The sequence below is a fragment of the Mytilus californianus genome, unplaced genomic scaffold, assembly GCF_021869535.1.
Source record: "Mytilus californianus isolate M0D057914Y unplaced genomic scaffold, xbMytCali1.0.p SCAF_7, whole genome shotgun sequence".
NCBI lineage: Eukaryota > Metazoa > Mollusca > Bivalvia > Mytilida > Mytilidae > Mytilus > Mytilus californianus.
This window is the reverse complement of record NW_026262723.1, coordinates 6412432-6432434: the sequence shown is the minus strand read 5'-3', so window position 1 is coordinate 6432434 and position 20003 is coordinate 6412432. Positions and strand designations below refer to the sequence as shown.

Here is a 20003-nt window from a genome sequence, read left to right as displayed (position 1 = left end):
ATTATGAAATAGGAACACATATTCATTTCATCATACTAGTGCAGATGAGATGTGTATTTTATGTGAGCAGATTACATTTATATTATGTATATTCTACAGGAAACAGGAATTTAAGTATCGTTGTATTGTTTTACCCTCTCAATAACTAAATACCTTTGAGATTTCCCACACCACTTAATTTATATCTTCCAAAGCGAAACAAATATTGCATCTGTATTTTTCATGCAAAATTTGTTGATGTGAGTGAATTATCGTTTTGAGTACACATGTTGCTCGTATTTGATTTTACCATACAATATATATGAAAATGACCATTGGTGGTCAAGCATGTTCGCGTCACGTTACAGTGACAGCATAAATGATATTTCTGCACTTTTATTACAATAATTTTATTAGTTATTATAAGTTAGATTTAAAGATTACATTTGCCCACTCCTGAAAGTTGTTTATTTTATAATAAAATAATCTTTAGAATTTCGTGACGTTCTTCTGTGAAAAAATTGTAGACTTTAGCTTGACAAAATCACGTGATAGAAGGAAAGATTAAAAAAAAAATAATGTCGTTCATTTACTGGACAACACCTCCCTACCGTCATTAAAATCAAATGTTTACAATAAAAGATGGGATGAAATATGAAGCTAATATAATAAGTTTCAAATCTCGTCTGTCAAGGCTTACAATGGGAACATAGATACACTCATCATAGATATTAGGCTTACAATGGGAACATAGATACACTCATCATAGATATCAGGCTTACAATGGGAACATAGATACACTCATCATAGATATCAGGCTTAAAATGGGAACATGGATACACTCATCATAGATATCAGGCTTACAATGGGAACATGGATACACTCATCATAGATATCGGGCTTACAATGGGAACATAGATACACTCATCATAGATATCAGGCTTACAATGGGAACATAGATACACTCATCATAGATATCAGGCTTACAATGGGAACATGGATACACTCATCATAGATATCATGCTTATATATCGTTTATAAGAGAGTCATCAGTGACGCCCGAACCAAAAATTGAAAAAAAACAAAGAAAAACAAAGAAAGATATAAACGAACAAAAACGTGAAACAATTTTCGAGTCAAACTATATATTAAAGTGCTTCGGCAGGGTAAAGATTTCCTCTGATGTAGGAATCTGCATCCAAAATTTCACGACCAGTTTAAAAATCAGAACTACGCTTTGTAGACGTAGGTTATCTTATTTGATCTATTTGACAACAGATTGGATTTTGACAATTACATTTATGTTTAACTTGTTTATCCTCTGTGACAGTTTAGACAATAGTTAACGAATACCTGGCATATTCCGAAGTGGAACCTTCATAAAGTCATTGCTGACTTTTGTGATGTTTCTTTTTGGCATCTGTTAATCTTTTTAATCCTTTAATTGCATGTGCTTGGTGTAATATGTTGTGATTGGTGACTTGATACATTATATTTATATTTTAGGTTTTTGTTCAGTTTGGTCGATCTAAAAAGTTTGAGATGGGAACTATTAACCTATTCCTTCTAGCATAGATGTATTTATACACCTATGCTTCCAGCAAGCTTTACAAACTCCAAACAACCAACGGTCTGATTTATGTACAAGAACAAGAACATATTTTATTACCAATAAAGGGCCCACACGGGGCATATAGAGCATGCATGTATAAGGAAACAAGACTTCCGGGCGTAATAATTTGTCAAATGATATTAAGTTATTTCATTGTCATTATAGTTATTTAATATTATTACATTGGAAAGATGTGAAGATGGAAGGCCAACGTTTATTAGATAAACAGATCAATAGTCATTTCCCTATTTTCTATTTCCTGTCAATATTAAGTAAGCGATCTATTTTAACATCTATGAATGTGATAATTATCAAGGTTAAATCACTAGAATTCAATTGTTATAGAAATAATAAACGCTGTGTGTAATTTAATACATGTACTAGCCGAAGTGTAGTGTCATGTACATGTTATTAAGCAATTTGTCACAAATCTGATAAGAATAGAATTTTTTAAATCTTGAATTTCATTAGGCTGTGTATGATCACATAAACAAGATATGACGATAATAGTCCTCATTATAATCATTTCAACATTTTTGTTTTATTTATTTTAAAAACAAATGATTTGGATGAAAACAAATCAACTGGAGACTCTTTTCATTTGGCTAAATACCATCTGTCTCAATAACAACAGACTTTACTGATCGATCGATTCTTATACACAATTTTTACACAGTTTTAACTTACTTCTCTTTTAAGAGGTTCTTTATGGGTTTTTTTTTAATTCTTTTTTTTTTTTTAGAATAGACCACACAAAAATAGGTAAAAAAAAACAAAGAGCAGGAAAATTAAGGCGATAGTAGTTTATTAATGTTTAAATCTCGCTAATCGATTAAAAAGAGATAATTCAAGGTAACAAACAAAAACTGAGGGAATCGTATCGATGACCTCCAAAGGGAGCCGGAAGGTTAAGCGTCTCCTGATATGCATGCATCACCCGCCATATTTATTTAGGGAGCTACCATTTGATTTTTAGGGGGGGCTAGGATGAAAAATTTTGATATGCATTTTTTTTTTAGTTTTGTAATCTCTGTCCTGCCTTCTGATTTTTCACTCTATTCGGTCCTGCCTTTTTATTTTTCACTCTATTCGGTCCTGCCTTTTTTATTAGTTTATCCTGACTTTTTTACATAAATTGTAATTTTGCCAAGTTGCTCATCCTGCCTTTTTTTTACTCAAAACTCCTGTCCTGCCTTTTTTTTCAAATTTCATCCTAACCCCCCATTAAAAATCAAATGGTAGCTCCCTTATGCGAATTCACTCTCCGTCAAAATGTCACAATCGGGAATCGGTTAAATTACAGATCAGACGACCATACTGGTATCCAAAGATCTGAGGCCAAATTATTCCAAAAAAAATAATTAAAGAATAGAGAGTAATGGGCAAAATAAATAAAGAATTAACAAAAATGGCCAAAACATTGAAGAATACAGAAATGAAGACCCCCAATCCAGACCCTCTTTTATTGACCATTTTCGGTAACTAGTTTGTTTACAAACAAAATCAATGATAAGTTTAACCGTTGACATTCACCTTTATAAACTGACTGATAAATTTTATAAATGAATAACATGCGTTAAGCTGTATGTGTGTGAAGTGTTGATAAGTTTTTTTTAAACTGACACATACGTACAAATATCATAGTAGCTACGCAAAGACAATCGGATTGCAAACTGGCTTATACCAGTTCTATCTGGGGGATTGAAACTTTGAGAAAGCCCCTATAATTTGTATTACACTAAATATATTTTTGTTATTCACAGCGACAATGCGAACTTTACTATACAGATATGTTCCTGCTCTTAAAAGCAATTTTTTTACAAAATCGCAAGGTAAGGTTTTTCTTATTCTTTCATTTTATATTCAGAACAATTATGAATATCCTTTCATAATCATATAGTAAAGACATGTTATAGTATTGTATTATATATATATGTATGTCTCTTTTAACATGATATACAATTTGTTCATTAAAAAAAAGTACCATAATACATGTAACTATTATTTTTATTGATTTTGTCCTTACTGCAACGCAGCAAGTTATACATTGCTCATGTCAAGTGAAATACAATACACTTTACATTAATATTTACCAGGCTCCTTTATTACACAGTCTATGGAACTGATGGCAGGGGGCACTTAATGTCATTTGTTGTGTTGTGTGTTCAATATTTTTATTATGTTTTCTATGTGAAGGTGATGTTGATGTTGTTGTTAATCGTAATTGATTTGCTTTTGGCCCTCTTATATATGTGTAATTTGTGTTTAATAAAGAGAATGAACCACAAACTTAACTAGTGCTGGAACTAATTAAAATCACTGTATAATAACCTGGTGATCGTTAGGTACGACAAGGATTTTAACGCTTTCGTAATTCGTAAAAGTAAAACTATCGAAATCCTTGCGTACGTTAGTAATACAATATTTAACAAGAATGTGTCCATAGTACACGGATGCCCCACTCGCACTATCATTTTCTATGTTCATTGGACCGTGAAATTGGGGTCAAAACTCTTATTTGGCATTAAAATTAGAAAGATCATATTATAGGAAACATGTGTTCTAAGTTTCAAGTTGATTGGACTTCAACTTCATCAAAAACTACCTTGACCAATAACTTTAACCTGAAGCGGGACTGACGGACGGACGGACGAACGAACGGACGCACAGACCGGAAAACATAATGCCCCAAGGTGGGGCATAACAATAAATCAGAAAATACGCTTCTTATTTTAAATGAATTATTGTCGTTGTGAAACTGTTTTTTTAACATAAAGAATACCTACTAGACATAGATATAACTTCAACTTGGAACTTAACTATATATTAAGGAACTTCTATCTCATGACAATGTATGGTCAAAACGTTTGACTCGCATTATATTTTGGTATGAAAACAAATCATTCAAATGTGCTGATGATTTTATATTATAGCGCCAGTTTAGTTCAATGAGGGGTTCTTTGTCGTTTTTATACGACCGCAAAAAAATCCTGGTTGATTGTGTAGAGAATCACTGAAGCATGACTGACCATGACTGGAGTGGGCCCCCTTATGAAAATTTCTGGATCCGCCACTGGTCAATGAGGGATTGCCTTCTGTGATCTCAATGTTATGCGGGGAAGAGGGAAAGGGTAGACTAATGCAGTTACCACCCCTCTCCCGCAGAAAGCGAGTATTGTGCGATAGGGTTTTTCACATTGTTGCTGTGTACTACTTTAATTACGACAGATTGGGGGACTGCTGAGGGGGATTGTCGTTCGCGTTCTTTCGAGGCCTCCTGGTGAATAAAACAAAGATGTCTATATATATGTTTATTTCGAGTCCAACCATAAGAGTAATCATATAAATTACATTAATAAGAAATAAAAGAGTTTGATTCTTAAAATGAACTTAAATTAACAATTATCAAAATACTTTATTAATTAATTGAAATAGTTTATCATGATATTTTTGGTAACTTTAATAAAGAAAGTTTTCTGTTATAAAATTGTTACATTAAAAGATTAATAAGGTTAGTAATACGTTTTATTTTTCATTATAAACAAAAATTATAAGTTTACGAACCTGGTGAATAAAACAAAGATGTCTATATATGTTTATTTCGAGTGTAACCATAAGAGTAATGTTTGGTCCCTTAGGGTTTCATATTTTAAACCCTAAGAACACGTGCTGATTGGACTCGTTTTATTCACCAATTAAAATGCCTTTTAGAATAATAAATTTTATGAGAACAGTTTCTATTGGTTAGATCTCTCTTATCTAATTTACATTTTAAAATAATTTGGGGTTACTATTTTAAATTACTCAATACATTGTTTTCACGACCATTAGGGGAAATCCGATTAATTGGTTAGATAGAATTCTAGGTGAACAAAAGCAGAGAATTATATATATTTGCTAAAAGAAATACTTCTAAGAGTTTAAGCTGTCAAACCTTATTTATATTCTACATGTTCTAAGTGTCAAGTTTAATCAAAAAGGAAGAATTTCACATCAAATACTTATATATTAAAAGTTACATAACATTATAGACTTTCTAATTATATCTTTTTATACAAAAACCTTTATACAAGAATTAGTTATTTTCTACAATTACATGGAAATAAACTCATCATAGATACCAGGATTGAAATTAAGTATTTGCGCCAGACGCGCGTTTCGTCTACAAAAGACTCATCAGTGACGCTCGAATCAAAAATGTTAAAAGGCTAAATGAAGTACGAAGTTGAAGAGCATTGAGAACCAAAAATTCTTAAATATTTTGCCAGATACAGATTCACTTAGTTTTTATATGAAATATTAAAATTTTTTCCATTATATCAGAGACATATAAATAGAAAATTTAGTTTATATGTCTCTGATTATATCAATAATAAAGATCAGGTTTTGTTCAGTTTTCACAATCTTACATCATAATGTGATGAATGATTACTGTCACACGGTTTGAAGATGCATCAATTAACATCATATCTTTAAAAAAGTTTAACGCTTGAAGGGACATTTTTTAGCACTGGTTTAAAGGACATGTTTTGCACTTAAACATTTTATGATTTATAATGAAAATAGTGTTTTCATAGGATTTCACAAGTCTGTTGGAGTCTTGCAGAGATTGGCGACAGAAGAACCGAAGGCACCATTTATTCAAACAGAAATTCCAGGTCCGAAGTCCAGGACATTATTTAATGAACTAAGTACTGTTCAGGTAAATTCAGTAGGGTTATCTCTAAAAAAAAAAATGACAATATCTTTTTGCGCCAAAAAAGAACTCATTTGCGCCACAACTTATTTGCGCCACTACAATTTAAAAAATAATAGGTATCATTTCCGCCAATAAAAAAAATCATCGAATTCGATAATTTTATAAATTTATTTATTTTTACTTTTATACGTCAACTAAATAATTGACTTATCTCCTCCTTTATCCATGCTTCGGACCAGCAATTTTCCGACTGACAGAATTAAAGTCATCTTAATACAAAAAAATATGCTGAATCATCTTTATTTGTTACAACACCAGTATCACCAAGAGTTTTGTGGGATTCTGATTGATTAATTGGTCGAGCCGGGTGAAGTTTTCTTCTTTCTCTGTACATGGAGTGACGAACATATTTCAAATCTTTCTTTTGTTTCTTTTCTAAATGTTCTTCTTCAATTTTAAAGTTCTTTGAATTAATTATTGTAGAAGATCGCTCATATATATAACATATCAGTTGCTTTTTCGTTTGCATGCTATTCTCAAAATATGTCTTTCTACTTTCTGAGAATTAGTTTCATGTAAATAATTTAAAAGTCTAGCACAACTTGACTTAACTGTGCATCTCCAACTTATTTCTCTAACAAATGCCTGACGAAATGTGTGTACTTCCGACAACCCATAGATGACAGGTTTTCCTCTATCAGACTCTATTTTCTCGAACGATATGTATTGTTTTATTTATAGCGCAGATTGTTTCGCGTCGTTTCGACTTCTCGCAGCTTTTAAACCAGCACTTCGAATTTCAATAGATATAAGAAGATGTTGTATGGGCGCCTCAACTTATTTGCGCCAATGCTACTTCATATATATAACTGTGCATCTCCAACTTATTTCTAACAAATGCCTGACGAAATGTGTGTACTTCGACAACCCATCGATGACAGGTTTTCCTCTATCAGACTCTTTTTTCTCGAACGATATATTATCAGACATCTTTAAAAACTATTCTATTACTGAACAATTTATTTATTGGTGACTTTTCTTAATTTTGATGAGACAGAATTCAATTTAATCTAAAGTGGATATGTTAATTGTAGTACATGTTACATAGGTGAAAAAAATATACAGGTAAATGTGGCGCAATTTGATTCCATTTACTGGCGCAATTAATACCATCAGAAAAATAGAGAGTGGCGCAATTGATACCTTTTCAAAACTGTAATTGGCGCAAATTGATTCTGCCCCCAAAAAATACATTAGAAACCCTCAGGTTATGCCGGCCGTCTGAGGACTAATTGATACATCAAAATTGGTGCTTAAAGGTCAAATCAAGTTTTAACAGAAAGCCTTCTTTAAAAAAGGAAGTGGTAAACATAAGATAAAAAAAAGAATAAATTAAAGCGATGAAAAATATATTAGATGAAAATCCTGCAGGAGTTTTGTAATCAAAGCCAGGCAAATTAATTAACTCGTGCGATCACTAAAGTGCGGAACGAGAAGGTCCATTTCGTGTTTTTCATACATATACATATATCGTGTTTGTCATATCATATAAATGACTTTACTCTTATTTTGAGTAATTAATGATCGTAAGGTGTATTACATAAGAGGGTCTGGATGGATTTTACAGAATAGAGAATAATGAGCAAAAAGAGCAGAATAAATGGCAAAAATATAAAGAATAGAGATAAACAGGGCCAAAAAAATAAAGAATAGAGAATAATAGGGTGCTGAAATGTAAAGAATAGAGAATGATAGGGGCTGAAATATAAAGAATAGAGAATAATAGGGTGCTGAAATGTAAAGAATAGAGAATGATAGGGTGCTGAAATGTAAAGAATAGAGAATAATAGGGTGCTGAAATATAAAGAATAGAGAATAATAGGGTGCTGAAATATAAAGAATAGAGAATATAATAGGGTGCTGAAATATAAAGAATAGAGAATAAAGGGTGCTGAAATATAACGAATAGAGAATATAATAGGGTGCTGAAATGTAAAGAATAGAGAATGATAGGGGGCTGAAATATAAAGAATAGAGAACAATGTACAAACAAAAAGAATAGAGAAAAATGACCTACAAAATTAAAGAATACGAAATGAAGGAAATCTAGACCCTCATATAAGTATTATGTCAGAACAAGATTAAAATAGAAATTCTGATATAACATGTTGTTGATATACATGTACAGTTCAATCCCGAGAGTTCAATAACCTACATTGACCGAGGTAACAAGATGACCCAAATAAATAAATGTAAACAGGATTATATTACAACTGATTTCCTTTGTCTTTCTGTTCATGTCTGATGAAGCGTTAATATACAGCCGTGATATGTGGTGATCTTTAAGCACTTTATGATTCATTAGAATGTTTCGTTATATCACTGTTTGAAGAGAAAAGAAAACATTTTTTTAAATGAAAAGGACCTAGGCAAACCATCAATGAACGACTACAAAATTTGACGGACGATCGATTTCTATTAAAAGTTGCTTTACCTTCAAACTGACAAACGGACGAAACTATCACATGTTATTAAATACTTTTGTCATAACCATTTGTTGTTAATGTGCTAATAAAGTTATCTTATCTAATGTACAAATCTGAACGCCGTCAACAAAGCCTGAGAGTTGAGAAATGTAAATAAGGGACCATCTCAATAGTATGAATTTCCCTATTGATTTATTGAATCGAGAGCGCTACCAATAAATGTGAAATAATTGTTTCATTAGACAGTTGATAACAAAACACTTTTTCTTATGAAAGTCATTCAATCTTTTCTTAGTTTAGCATGTTTTGGTTGATTGGGTGGCTGGTTGATAAAATGTTCAAGTGACAATTCTTCATGTCGATGAGTTGGGTTGGTTGGTCGGTATTGAGTGATTGATTGAATTATTATTTATTGATTGATTGAAGGTTTGCATAGCGTGAAGAGACATAGTCCTATTGACTAATTTAATGATTGTATGTTTATGTGACGTCCAGTGACAAATATTTAACGAACATTCCTTACCCAGAGAATCATGTAAAATGGTCTACCTCCTACAAAGCAAGATTTAAAAAAGAGACAGGATGGAAATATATAACTTGCTCGATTGAAATTCGTCGATATTATGCAAAATTTCAATTATGTCCTTCCTTATTTTTTTTTATTTTTTTTTCAATTTTGCCCTTTTAACAATTTTACTGTTATAACTAAGAGATTACCATTATACCGACATCTGCAGAGCTCCAAGGGCAATCAGCATACTGGCAGTTTTCAGTAAACATATAAATTAGTAAGAAATAAATAAAAGAAAGGGAATTGTATCAAGTCTAGTATCAATCATTCAAACCAACCAGCCTATGTGAAGAATTTGTCACTTAATGTTATTCAAACATTCCTCAACCAACTAACCAACTAATAATCATGTAAGAAAAGGAGGAAAGACCTTCACTCGAAATACTTTTATATTCATTGGAAGCACTGTAAGGAAAGTGTGCCGAGTAAATCAGTTATACGGAAATATTAATACTTTTGAGATGATCTCTTATTTAAATGTCTATTTAAACCCATAGGTACTTGGGGGACAGGGCAATTTTTTAGCCGTCCCCCTTTTTTCCAAATCCGTAATTTTTATTGTTTTCTATTAATTTCACATTATTTTCGCGTTAATAGTATTACAGGAAAACGCGTAAATAATTGAAATTAATAGAAAATAAAAAAATAACGGATTTTGGAAAAAAGGGGGAGGGCTAAAAAAAATTGTCCTGTCCCAAAGTACCTATCGGTTTTTATAGTGTCATTTGCTCATATTCATTGAAAATTTTTTCATTTGCTCTTTACTCGATAAAATAGATTAAAAGTTTATCTTTACAGAATTCTCTAGCAGTACAATTTTTTGTTGACTATGACAAAAGTTATGGGAACTACCTCGTGGATGTAGATGGGAATGTCATGCTCGACATGTTTACACAGATAGCTTCTATTCCTATTGGTGAGTATAATAGTCTTTTATTAACTGTCAATGGTTTGCTGTAACCTTGATTCTTTGTCCATTTTATACACTTATATCAAGGTCATTTTAGTACACGACCACATTGCGCGATTATCCAACAAATTCCGCAACACGCTTTCAAAACGAATGTTCCTTGCCAAGTTTTCAAAATAGTTTTCGGAAGCAACACTCGACAAATGATCAATGATATCTACAAGTAGCAAGCAGGGCATTATCGTACAAAAACTTTGTTGATTATGTAGAACGGAAAATGTTGGGTTTACGTCAATATAATGAGACAGCAACCCAACTACACAAACAACCAAAAGACACACTGTCTTAAACAAGAGATAATTGTATGATGAATGTTGTCATGCTCATGAGATAATTTGACTTTAAAGTTGTTTTCTATCTGTCGCTGCAAACATTGGATTGTCACTCTTGTATGTTGGAGATTAAAATTAAAAAAAAAAACACTTTAAAAAAAGGTGCGTTCGAAGCGCTTTAATGGATTAACCGTCATGAGGAACGCTCAAAAACTGAAAGCTTAGTATTTATTAATACTAAGTACCCAAGGTTTGACTATTGTAAAGAAATATGGTCATCCCTGGACTTCTGTCGTCTGTTCATAAAACCTGCAAATCTGGGGCGTCTGTTTGGTTGTGTGGGGTGTATAAATACACAGCAACGTCCGGTCGGAATAGGGATGTTAAGTCCGATGCCACCTGTAGGGAATGTGACACGCTCTCCGCACTTTAATGAAACTTTGTAACAACTCTGTGAGGGGTCAGTAGGTGACATGTCGCAAGATCCAATATCTGTGCCTATCCAACATACCCTCATTTTCCAGTGGCATGCCAAATGTCTCGCCCTTCATTCTGCGCGACCTACCTATTAAATTAATTGTCAATTTGTTCTAGTCCTGAAAATGATTAAAATATTTAACACTGGACGTTAAGAGCACACAACAACCAATCAATCATGCTACATCTCTTTACATTTGTATTTTGTTATTATCATAGGTTATAATCACCCATGTTTGGTTGAGACAATTAAAAAGGAGGAAAATTTGGTAAGTTAATTTCACTATTTTTTACCTGCTTTTCACATTTCATGATTTTTTTTTTAATAAGCAATGGAAGATGCATGTGACAAAGATATTAATTTTGTTTTTAAATACAATTTGTATAAGATTGCTAATCACTATGTATGCAACACTGGGTAAGATTAAATGCTATATATTTATGAATCTTCAGAGATAAGAACGAATTATATAGATATGTGCCAAAATTATAGGTAAAAGGTACAAAATTGTAGATTGACTTATTCATGAGTGAAGGATATGTTTTCTTCTATGAACCATTTTGATTTTTGAAGAACTATGAAACGAAGGAACGAATATTTTGATACTAGCAACGTATTAGATAAAACTCATATTTGCAAGTTTAAAACATTGCACGTTTGTAACGAACAATATATTTTGAAAATGTTAAACATATATGTTGAAACGAATGCCTTGATATTAATTATAATTTATCTTATGCAACGTATGTTTTGCAAATATAACATATCTGTAACGAATCGTATAAAAAGCATGTTTTGTATTATTTTTTTGGTGCAGTGATTTCTGGAAGAATGAATGTTTTGAGCAGTCTTTTGTAGTACTTTTCTAGCCCCATCCCCCCTCAAAAACTACAACATAATAAGTGCCGTAAAGAGGGAAAAATTAAACTCTTTTATCTGTGTATATTTTTCTAAAATATAATACTATAGACAAAGCTTACTAGACATTTGCGGAAACTGTCATACACCTACGATTAGGATTACAATTACACTTACAGCTAGCATTTAAATCTTGGGTCGTTTCAAAGTGTAAATATAAACCGTCGGTTCAAAACAAAGACTAACTCCTCTGATGTTTTTCTATAGTTGAACAATGGGATTACAAAGAAATATCGATAAAAATGGCATCTTGGCAGCTTGGCAAATCGGACTAAGACAACTACTTTTATAGACAGTTCGGACCAGTTTGAAAGACAACTCGGACCAGTTTGAAACACTTGTCAGACCACCGGCTCTTCTTGGTTTTTATACGACCGCAAAAAAATTTTTGTGGTCGTATATTGGTATGACGTTGGCGTCGTCGTCGTCGTCGTCGTTGTCGTCGTCGTCTGGCGTCGTCCGAAGACACATTGGTTTTCGCACTCTAACTTTAGTTTAAGTGAATGGATCTCTATGAAATTTTACCACAAGGTTCAATACCACAAAAGGAAGGTTGGGATTGATTTTGGGGGTTATGGTATTAACAGTAAAGGAATTAGGGGCCAAAAAGGGGCCAAAAATAAGCATTTTTGTAACTTCCAGACATAACTTGTGTGTTAGTGTATGGATCTCTCTGACATTGTACCACAAGGTTCCATATCACAAAAGGAATGCTGGGATTGATTTTGGGGGTAATTGCCTCAAAATTTTAGGAAATAGGGGCCAAAAAAGGGGAAAAAAACAAGCATTTTTCTAGTTTCATGACAATAACTTGTGTGTATGTGTATGGGAAAGCTGGAATTGAGTTTGGGGGTAATTGCCGAAACGTTTAGGAATTGGGGGCCAAAAAGGGGCCAAAAATAAGCATTTTTCTAGTTTCCAGACAATAACTTGTGTTCAAGTGTATGGATCTCTCTGAAATTGTACTGCAAGGTACCATACCACAAAGGGAAGGCTGGGATTGATGATGGGGGTAATTGTCTCAATATTTTAGAAATTAGGGGCCAAAAGGGGCAAAAAACAAGCATTTTTCTAGTTTCAGGACAATAACTTGTGTGTAAGTGTATGGATCTTTCTGAAATTGTACTACAAGGTTCCATATCACAAAGGGAAAGCTGGGTTTGAGTTATGGAGTAATTGCCCTAAACTTTTAGGAATGTGGGGCCAAAAAGGGGCCAAAAAACACATTTTTCTAGTTTCCAGACAATAACTTGTGTTCAAGTGTATGGATCTCTCTGAAATTGTACTGCAAGGTACCATACCACAAAGGGAAGGCTGGGATTGAGTTTGGGGGTGATGAATCATAAGGGGGTTCAAAAAATTGGGGGGGGGGGATTTTTTTTTTTTTCCTTTTTTTATGCCGAATCTAACCGTGTATTTAGATTCTTAATTTTTGGTTCCGTTTTCAAATTGGTCTACATTAAGGTCCAAAGGGTCCAAAATTAAACTTAATTTGATTTTAACAAAAATAGAATTCTTAGGGTTCTTTGATATGCTGAATCTAAACATGTATTTAGATTATGATTATGGGCCCAGTTTTCAAGTTGGTCCAAATCGGGGTCCAAAATTAAACTTTGTTTGATTTCAACAAAAATTGAATGTATGGGGTTCTTTGATATGCTGAATCTAACCATGTATTTAGATTTTTGATTTTTGGGCCCCGTTATCAACTTTGTCCACATTGAGGTCAAAAGGGTCCAAAATTAAACTTTGTTTGATTTCATCAAAAATTGATCTCTTGGGGTTCTTTGATATGCTGAATCTAACCATGTATTAAGATTTGGGATATTGGGCCATAATAGGTGAATGTCCAATTTAAAATTTTTAAGTTCTTAGACCACATTCATTCTGTGTCAGAAACCTATGCTGTGTCAAATATTTAATCACAATCCAAATGCAAAGCTGTATCAAGCTTGAATGTTGTGTCCATACTTGCCTCAACTGTTCAGGGTTCGACCTCTGCGGTCGTATCAAGCTGCGCCCTGCGGAGCATTTTATTTCGTTTAATGTGATTTTTGTTTGTTTTTGTCTAGATTTTTTTCTTCTCAGTTTCCCCCAACTGACCATCTTAGCTTGCTGTGACAACTTGTCAGTTTGATGCATTTCAATAAGTTCTGTTACTATAAATTGTTTTATGACGGCCTAACGAGATCAATTAGAAAAATAATACAACAAATACCTTTCAATGCAATGTAAATATAAAGCAGATATATATATATTCGTCTTAACATATACGGGCCCGTGTTGTAATAAGTGATCCTAAAACAATTCCAAGATGGTTGAAACGCCTTTTACCGTCAGGCACCAAATGTTAATTTTCCGACTATCGTTAGCGACAACTTTGATTCAATCTTTGTGTAGTTTTTGTGGACTTTTGTTCGTATTTTCGTCGTTTTTCTTTTGACCATGGTGGAGATTTTTTTCTTCGACTTATGGGTTCTAAATGCTCCTTTGCATCGTTTCCTCGTTTATAAAAAAAGAAAAGTAACTTAAGCTGCATTAAACATATACATGCATTACATTTTAAATTAAATCAAGGATTTCAAAGTATAGACCCTCAAGCTAATAACTTCGTTTAAATATTCTTAAAGCACCCAGGTTGTCTTTTAAAATACACCAATGTCTGTGTATTGTCTATTTTAGATTAAATGCAAGTCAAACATGTTTTTAAACGAGGATTTTTTTTTATTTCTTTGGAAATAAAGTAGTTATATGATATCACATAAATCTATATTACATCATTCTTGACTTAAATGCTCTTTGTTTGTACAGATATTTGAAAGCACACGAATATTAATTGGATCCGAATCTTATTCAAACACATGACACATCATTAATAATATTTCATTAGGAATAAATTATAAGCTGACATTTTAAAAAATCGCCAACGCGATATCTACTACATGTATCATTAACGTAAAAAAACAGTAGAAAAATACCGTTTACATTATTTGGCAAGATTTAAACGTTATTGTTAAAAAAAATTACACACTATTTAAGTCGGTTAGGGAGCATTTGCGGATACAAAAGTGTAATCGTATAAAAGATGTACGACTTCCAATTACTATATACCGCCCGCTTTTGTAAAGCGAGTGGAACTATTAATACGGAAAAATGAATAAATGATAATTGTATTTCGTGCATTAACTTTATTTTCCCCCGTTATGGACGAAGAACACAGATTAACCATGACAGCACTACCTGCCCTATGCAGACACCACCAGATGTAAGATACACATTTCATTCGCCATCTGATTCTAACACTGGTAGTCCTAGCTTGACCACCGACAAACCAACCTTTTACAATCAGGGAAATATTATAGGCAATGATGTATACTTTTGGAATGGAGAAATGTGTTCACTTGTTTTGCAAGCAAACGATATTCCTTTTACAGGTGAAACTCCTGAAACTGTACTTTAAATTGTAGCCGATGCTAATGGTCTCTTCAGACAGAGAACTGGTCGGGATCATAAGTTTTCCCCGGGAAACAGAATTCTTCTTTTATGTTATGGTTACAATAGTACCCGTCTTATCATATGCTTTCTGAAATAGTTGTCCTTAGTGTTTCGACTACCAAAGATGAAACACATACATGTATACCTATTTCAAGAAACATTTAATGATAACCGTCTTATCTATTGGCCTTCTTTCACTGGATGATTGGCAGAACTTACAAGGTGCCAGGGTGGCCAAAACTTCCGTTTGCAGTAGGGCTATCGAAGGAAAGTTTGTGTCTGATAACGGAACTACAAGTCTTAGAATACTAGTAGTATTTCCCAGGACACAGACATTATCACTGCATTCACATTCAAGTTGTAATATTGAACGAAGACAGGAAATGTTATGTTGAGTGCGGAATTCTTTGGCATCAGCAATATATGATGATAAGAAATATAGGACAAGAATTACCTTTCACGACTGAGCTGATTTTGCTAGGCGACAAAATATATCCGAACAGATATCCAGTATTGACACCTTGCATGAGACAAACTCCAGAATATGCAGAGGAAGTGTAGAAAATTAAATAGACATATTACACACTAAAGAATAGGGGTTGAACACGCATTCAGAGAATAAAAAAAAAGTTATGGGGACTTTGTGGCGATTCACATCTGTTGTGACCATAGGTTTCTGCATTTGTGTGTCGTTGAAAAGACTTGTTTACATGATAAAAATATATAATTTCATTTTACTACAGATATCTCAATTGGGTTTATTTTCTTATTTTGAGAGCACCGGTGCCCCTTGTTTTTCGTCAACTGTAATAGACCTAGTTTCCGCAAATGTCTAGTGGGAGATGCCTTGGCTCATTTAGTGCAAGACTTTGGAACCCAAATTAAGTTAATTGCATAACAATTTATATGCTCTCATACCACATCTTCTTATATCTATCTAATGATAAGAACTAAATACGCTTCATCAAGTCTCATATTTGACTTACTCTTTGATATTTGAAAACAGCGTTAGTTATTACTGAAAATCCCCTTTTCAATGTGTCTGTATGTCAACTCACAATAGACACGTGTTTGCTTATTTGACATCATTCGTACACTTCCGTTCTTCGACAGAACGGATCTTGCATGTTTTGATGCTACGGAAATTTTATATTTCGTTGATGGATGTGGAGGAAAATTTTCCGTATTTAGCCGAACGATTATGCTGCTGTATGCTTTCGAAAATTTAAAAGATTAGGCAATGGCAGTTATTTTAAAAAGATTTATAAGTTATTTTTTTTTGCATTAATGTCAGGGAACCCTTGAAGAAAATACGACACTAGTGTCAATTTACAAATAATCTTAATTACATTTCTCTTTTATGTATGATTTGACCAATATTATTTTATATCTCACCTGGCCCGAAGGGTGATGTGAGCTTTTGCCATTCCTTTGTGTTCGTCGTCCGTCGTCCGTTTTCTTTCCTTAAAAGATCCTCTCTGAAACTGGTCCATGGATTGAAACCAAAGTTTGTCTGCTTCAACTGTAGGATATCAACAACAAAGATTTTGATTTTCGTCCAGGTTGATCAACCAAAGTGGTCGCATGTCTAAAAAGAGAAATGGTGTCTAAACAACAGTTTTTGGCTAATATATCTATACTATACTAATTATAGAGAAAAACTGACAGGATAAAAATGGTCAGAATAACAAATAATATCTAATACCTCAAAATTTTAAGAAAATAAATCTGTCCTCCTGTTTTGGAGTTATTGCCCTTGCAATGTTGATTTTTAACTTATTTTGAATGTCTTTGCCATTGTTTAAAACACTATAGGAGCTAGAATAAAAATGTAAATTGCAAATAATCAGCATGACAATAGGTATACACCAGGAAAATTGTAGAAAATCTAAGTACTCATTTTGGAGTTCTTGAAATATGGATTGTTTTTTTTTCAATTTTTTGTTGACTATTATTGTGAAAGCTTTAGGAGCTAAGTTCTTAGTGTAAATTGTAAAAAAGGATCAGCATGACAAGATGTACCTACCACGAAAATTGGAGAAATCTGTGGACTTCTTTTTGTAGTTATTGCCCCTGAAATATCATTTTTTTTTGCAGTTTTTGGCTGTTATCGTGAAAAATATAGGAGCCAGCTGTTATTGCCGATATGATCAGCACGACAAGACCCTAAAACGAATTTCAGAAAAATCAGTCAACATGTTTTCAGTTATTGCCCCTGAAATATCCATGTTTTCCAATTTTTCTCATATTTTGATTTTATTTTGAAAACTAAACTGTTAAAATTGTTAGCTGTAAAATGATCAGCCTAACAAGATCTATCTAGTCTGAAAAATTGACAACCCGTTTTTGGAGTTATTGCCCCTGAAATGTTGATTTTTATTTTTTATTTTTTGGGGCAGTTTTGGCTGTTATCTAAACAACTATAACAGAAGCTAGGCTAAACATGTAAATTAAAAGACAGTCGTTAAAAACCACCCTAGTAGTATGTAAATTCAAAAATAATCAGCAACACGAAGTGTAACTATAGTATGTGCATGTAAAAATCCGTATTAGCAAACTGGCGATTTTTCACAAGGTGGGCGATACAGGCACATGAGTGCGCCTCTTGTTTCATTTGGGTTTGGTGAGTGGTATCATGCTCTTGTATGCCTCTTGACAATTTAATCTCATTTAAAAGACTTTCTGTTAGATGAAATATTCATATTGTAGTGATTCAAACTGGATTATGGACGGAGAGGAGATTTATAAATCATCGAGGTAATCGTGTAACTTGTAGATGACGAAACAAATTACTGCATTTTGTGTATTTATCACATAGATATATCATTTTATCAAGAACAATTCAATTTGAAATTTATTGTTGTGTATGATAATATGATGCTTCGTTTGTCTTTGATTCAAGCTTTAAAATATGTAGAAGAAACAGAAAGAAAACATCACATCACTTGCCTTGATTTTGACAAATAAAAAAAAAACGGAAAATATCGTTTCAAACATTTCATAGTTTTTAAGTGTAGACATAGATATAATAGATAGACACAGACATAGAAATCTTTATTTTGAATCGGCATATTATAAAACATTTAAACATAAGCACTTGTAAGTTTTTTGCCGAACATAAAAGCGTATACAAAACAAATAACACAAGGCACCATGCACATATAAAACTTACATATTGTTTTGTTATAAATTAGGCTTCGTTTTCTAAATTGTATCGTTTCATATTTTTCATGTCGGAGCCTTTTATAGTCGATTATACAGTATGGGTATTTCTCATTGTTGAAGGCCGTACGGTTGCGTAATTATATCTGCTTACATCCACTTCATTTGAACTTTGGTGGATAGTTGTCAAATTGGCAATCATACGACATCTCTTTATTCTTAAAATGAATAAAGCCATGCAACAACAAAAATTACTGTCAATCAAAGCTGTCACTATGACAATTGCATGTATTAGGTACCACAGTTCGAATTTGGCTGCAACATAGTAAATATATTGATACAATTGATTAATTTGGAATTACCAAAATATGATGAAAAGCCTCCTGATGCTGTAACTATGAAAAACACAAGCTGTCAACGTGTATAACGCTTATATCGAAACATTTAAAAAAATATTTTAAAACTAACACGTAAACAAAAATAAAAAAAAAGAAGAAGACCAGAGTAAATAAGAATGTTCTTTTTCTTGTATTAAGTGTTCTATTTTTCTCCCTTTCAGTCTACCTTTATTAACAGACCTGCACTTGCCGTTTTTCCACCAGGAGACTGGCTGCAACGGCTACAATCATCACTGTTGGCGGTATGTACATAGAACATTCCCTAGCACTAATAAATACTTGCTCTATGGTTCCCAGCAATGAGTTAAAAATTGGTTCGAAAGAAACTTCATACGGTCATATCATGCACCGCTCCTTATTTCTCTGCTTCATGATAATCATAATAATAATACGAATAATTTAAATAGAAAAAGTCATTTTTGACAGCTGTTGAAATTTTTATTACGGTCTGTAACAACGTTGGATTTTTTTGGTACTTCTATTAAGTGTTTTTACTTTTTGACAACTTTATTTACATTGTAGGTGGCGCCTCCTGGACTTAATGAGATACAAACAATGGCATGTGGTGCCTGTTCTATCGAACATGGAATGAAAGCCATGTTTATTGCGTATCAGGTAAGTCATTAAATATTATATTACCTTTCGCAAAGCAATTAGGGGCGGAAGGACCTTTTTCGGGTCGTCGGGATTGGACCTTTTTTTTGCGAGGATTCGGTATTTACACTCGTATCGTGACTCGGTAATTAATTAATTTTTCGGGATTCGAGAAAGACTGCTTTATTTTTTTCGTGATTTCGGGATTCAGCGTTTATATTTCCGGGCATGGAATTCGGATGGCACCCCTCCTCCCACCTCTTTTTGCAATATATCATATTTCATAACTTTTACTGATATTAAGGTAACTCCGAATTGTTATAGTATAAAAACATATTGTAACTAAAAATTACCAGTATGTTTTTTCAT

The 20003-nt window shown here is 33.0% G+C and overlaps 1 protein-coding gene across 1 annotated transcript in view; it reads left to right on the top strand.

Moving 5' to 3' along the window:
* The first annotated feature begins 3180 nt into the window (after window positions 1-3180).
* Window positions 3181-20003, top strand: part of LOC127709863 (4-aminobutyrate aminotransferase, mitochondrial-like) — a 29531-nt gene continuing 12708 nt past the window's right edge. The window contains exons 1-6 of the mRNA XM_052215534.1: window positions 3181-3423; window positions 6169-6293; window positions 10146-10263; window positions 11286-11335; window positions 19202-19282; window positions 19563-19655. Of these exons, the coding sequence (XP_052071494.1) occupies window positions 3360-3423; window positions 6169-6293; window positions 10146-10263; window positions 11286-11335; window positions 19202-19282; window positions 19563-19655 (531 nt within the window). The 5' untranslated portion in view covers window positions 3181-3359. The remainder of the gene's footprint in view (window positions 3424-6168; window positions 6294-10145; window positions 10264-11285; window positions 11336-19201; window positions 19283-19562; window positions 19656-20003) is intronic.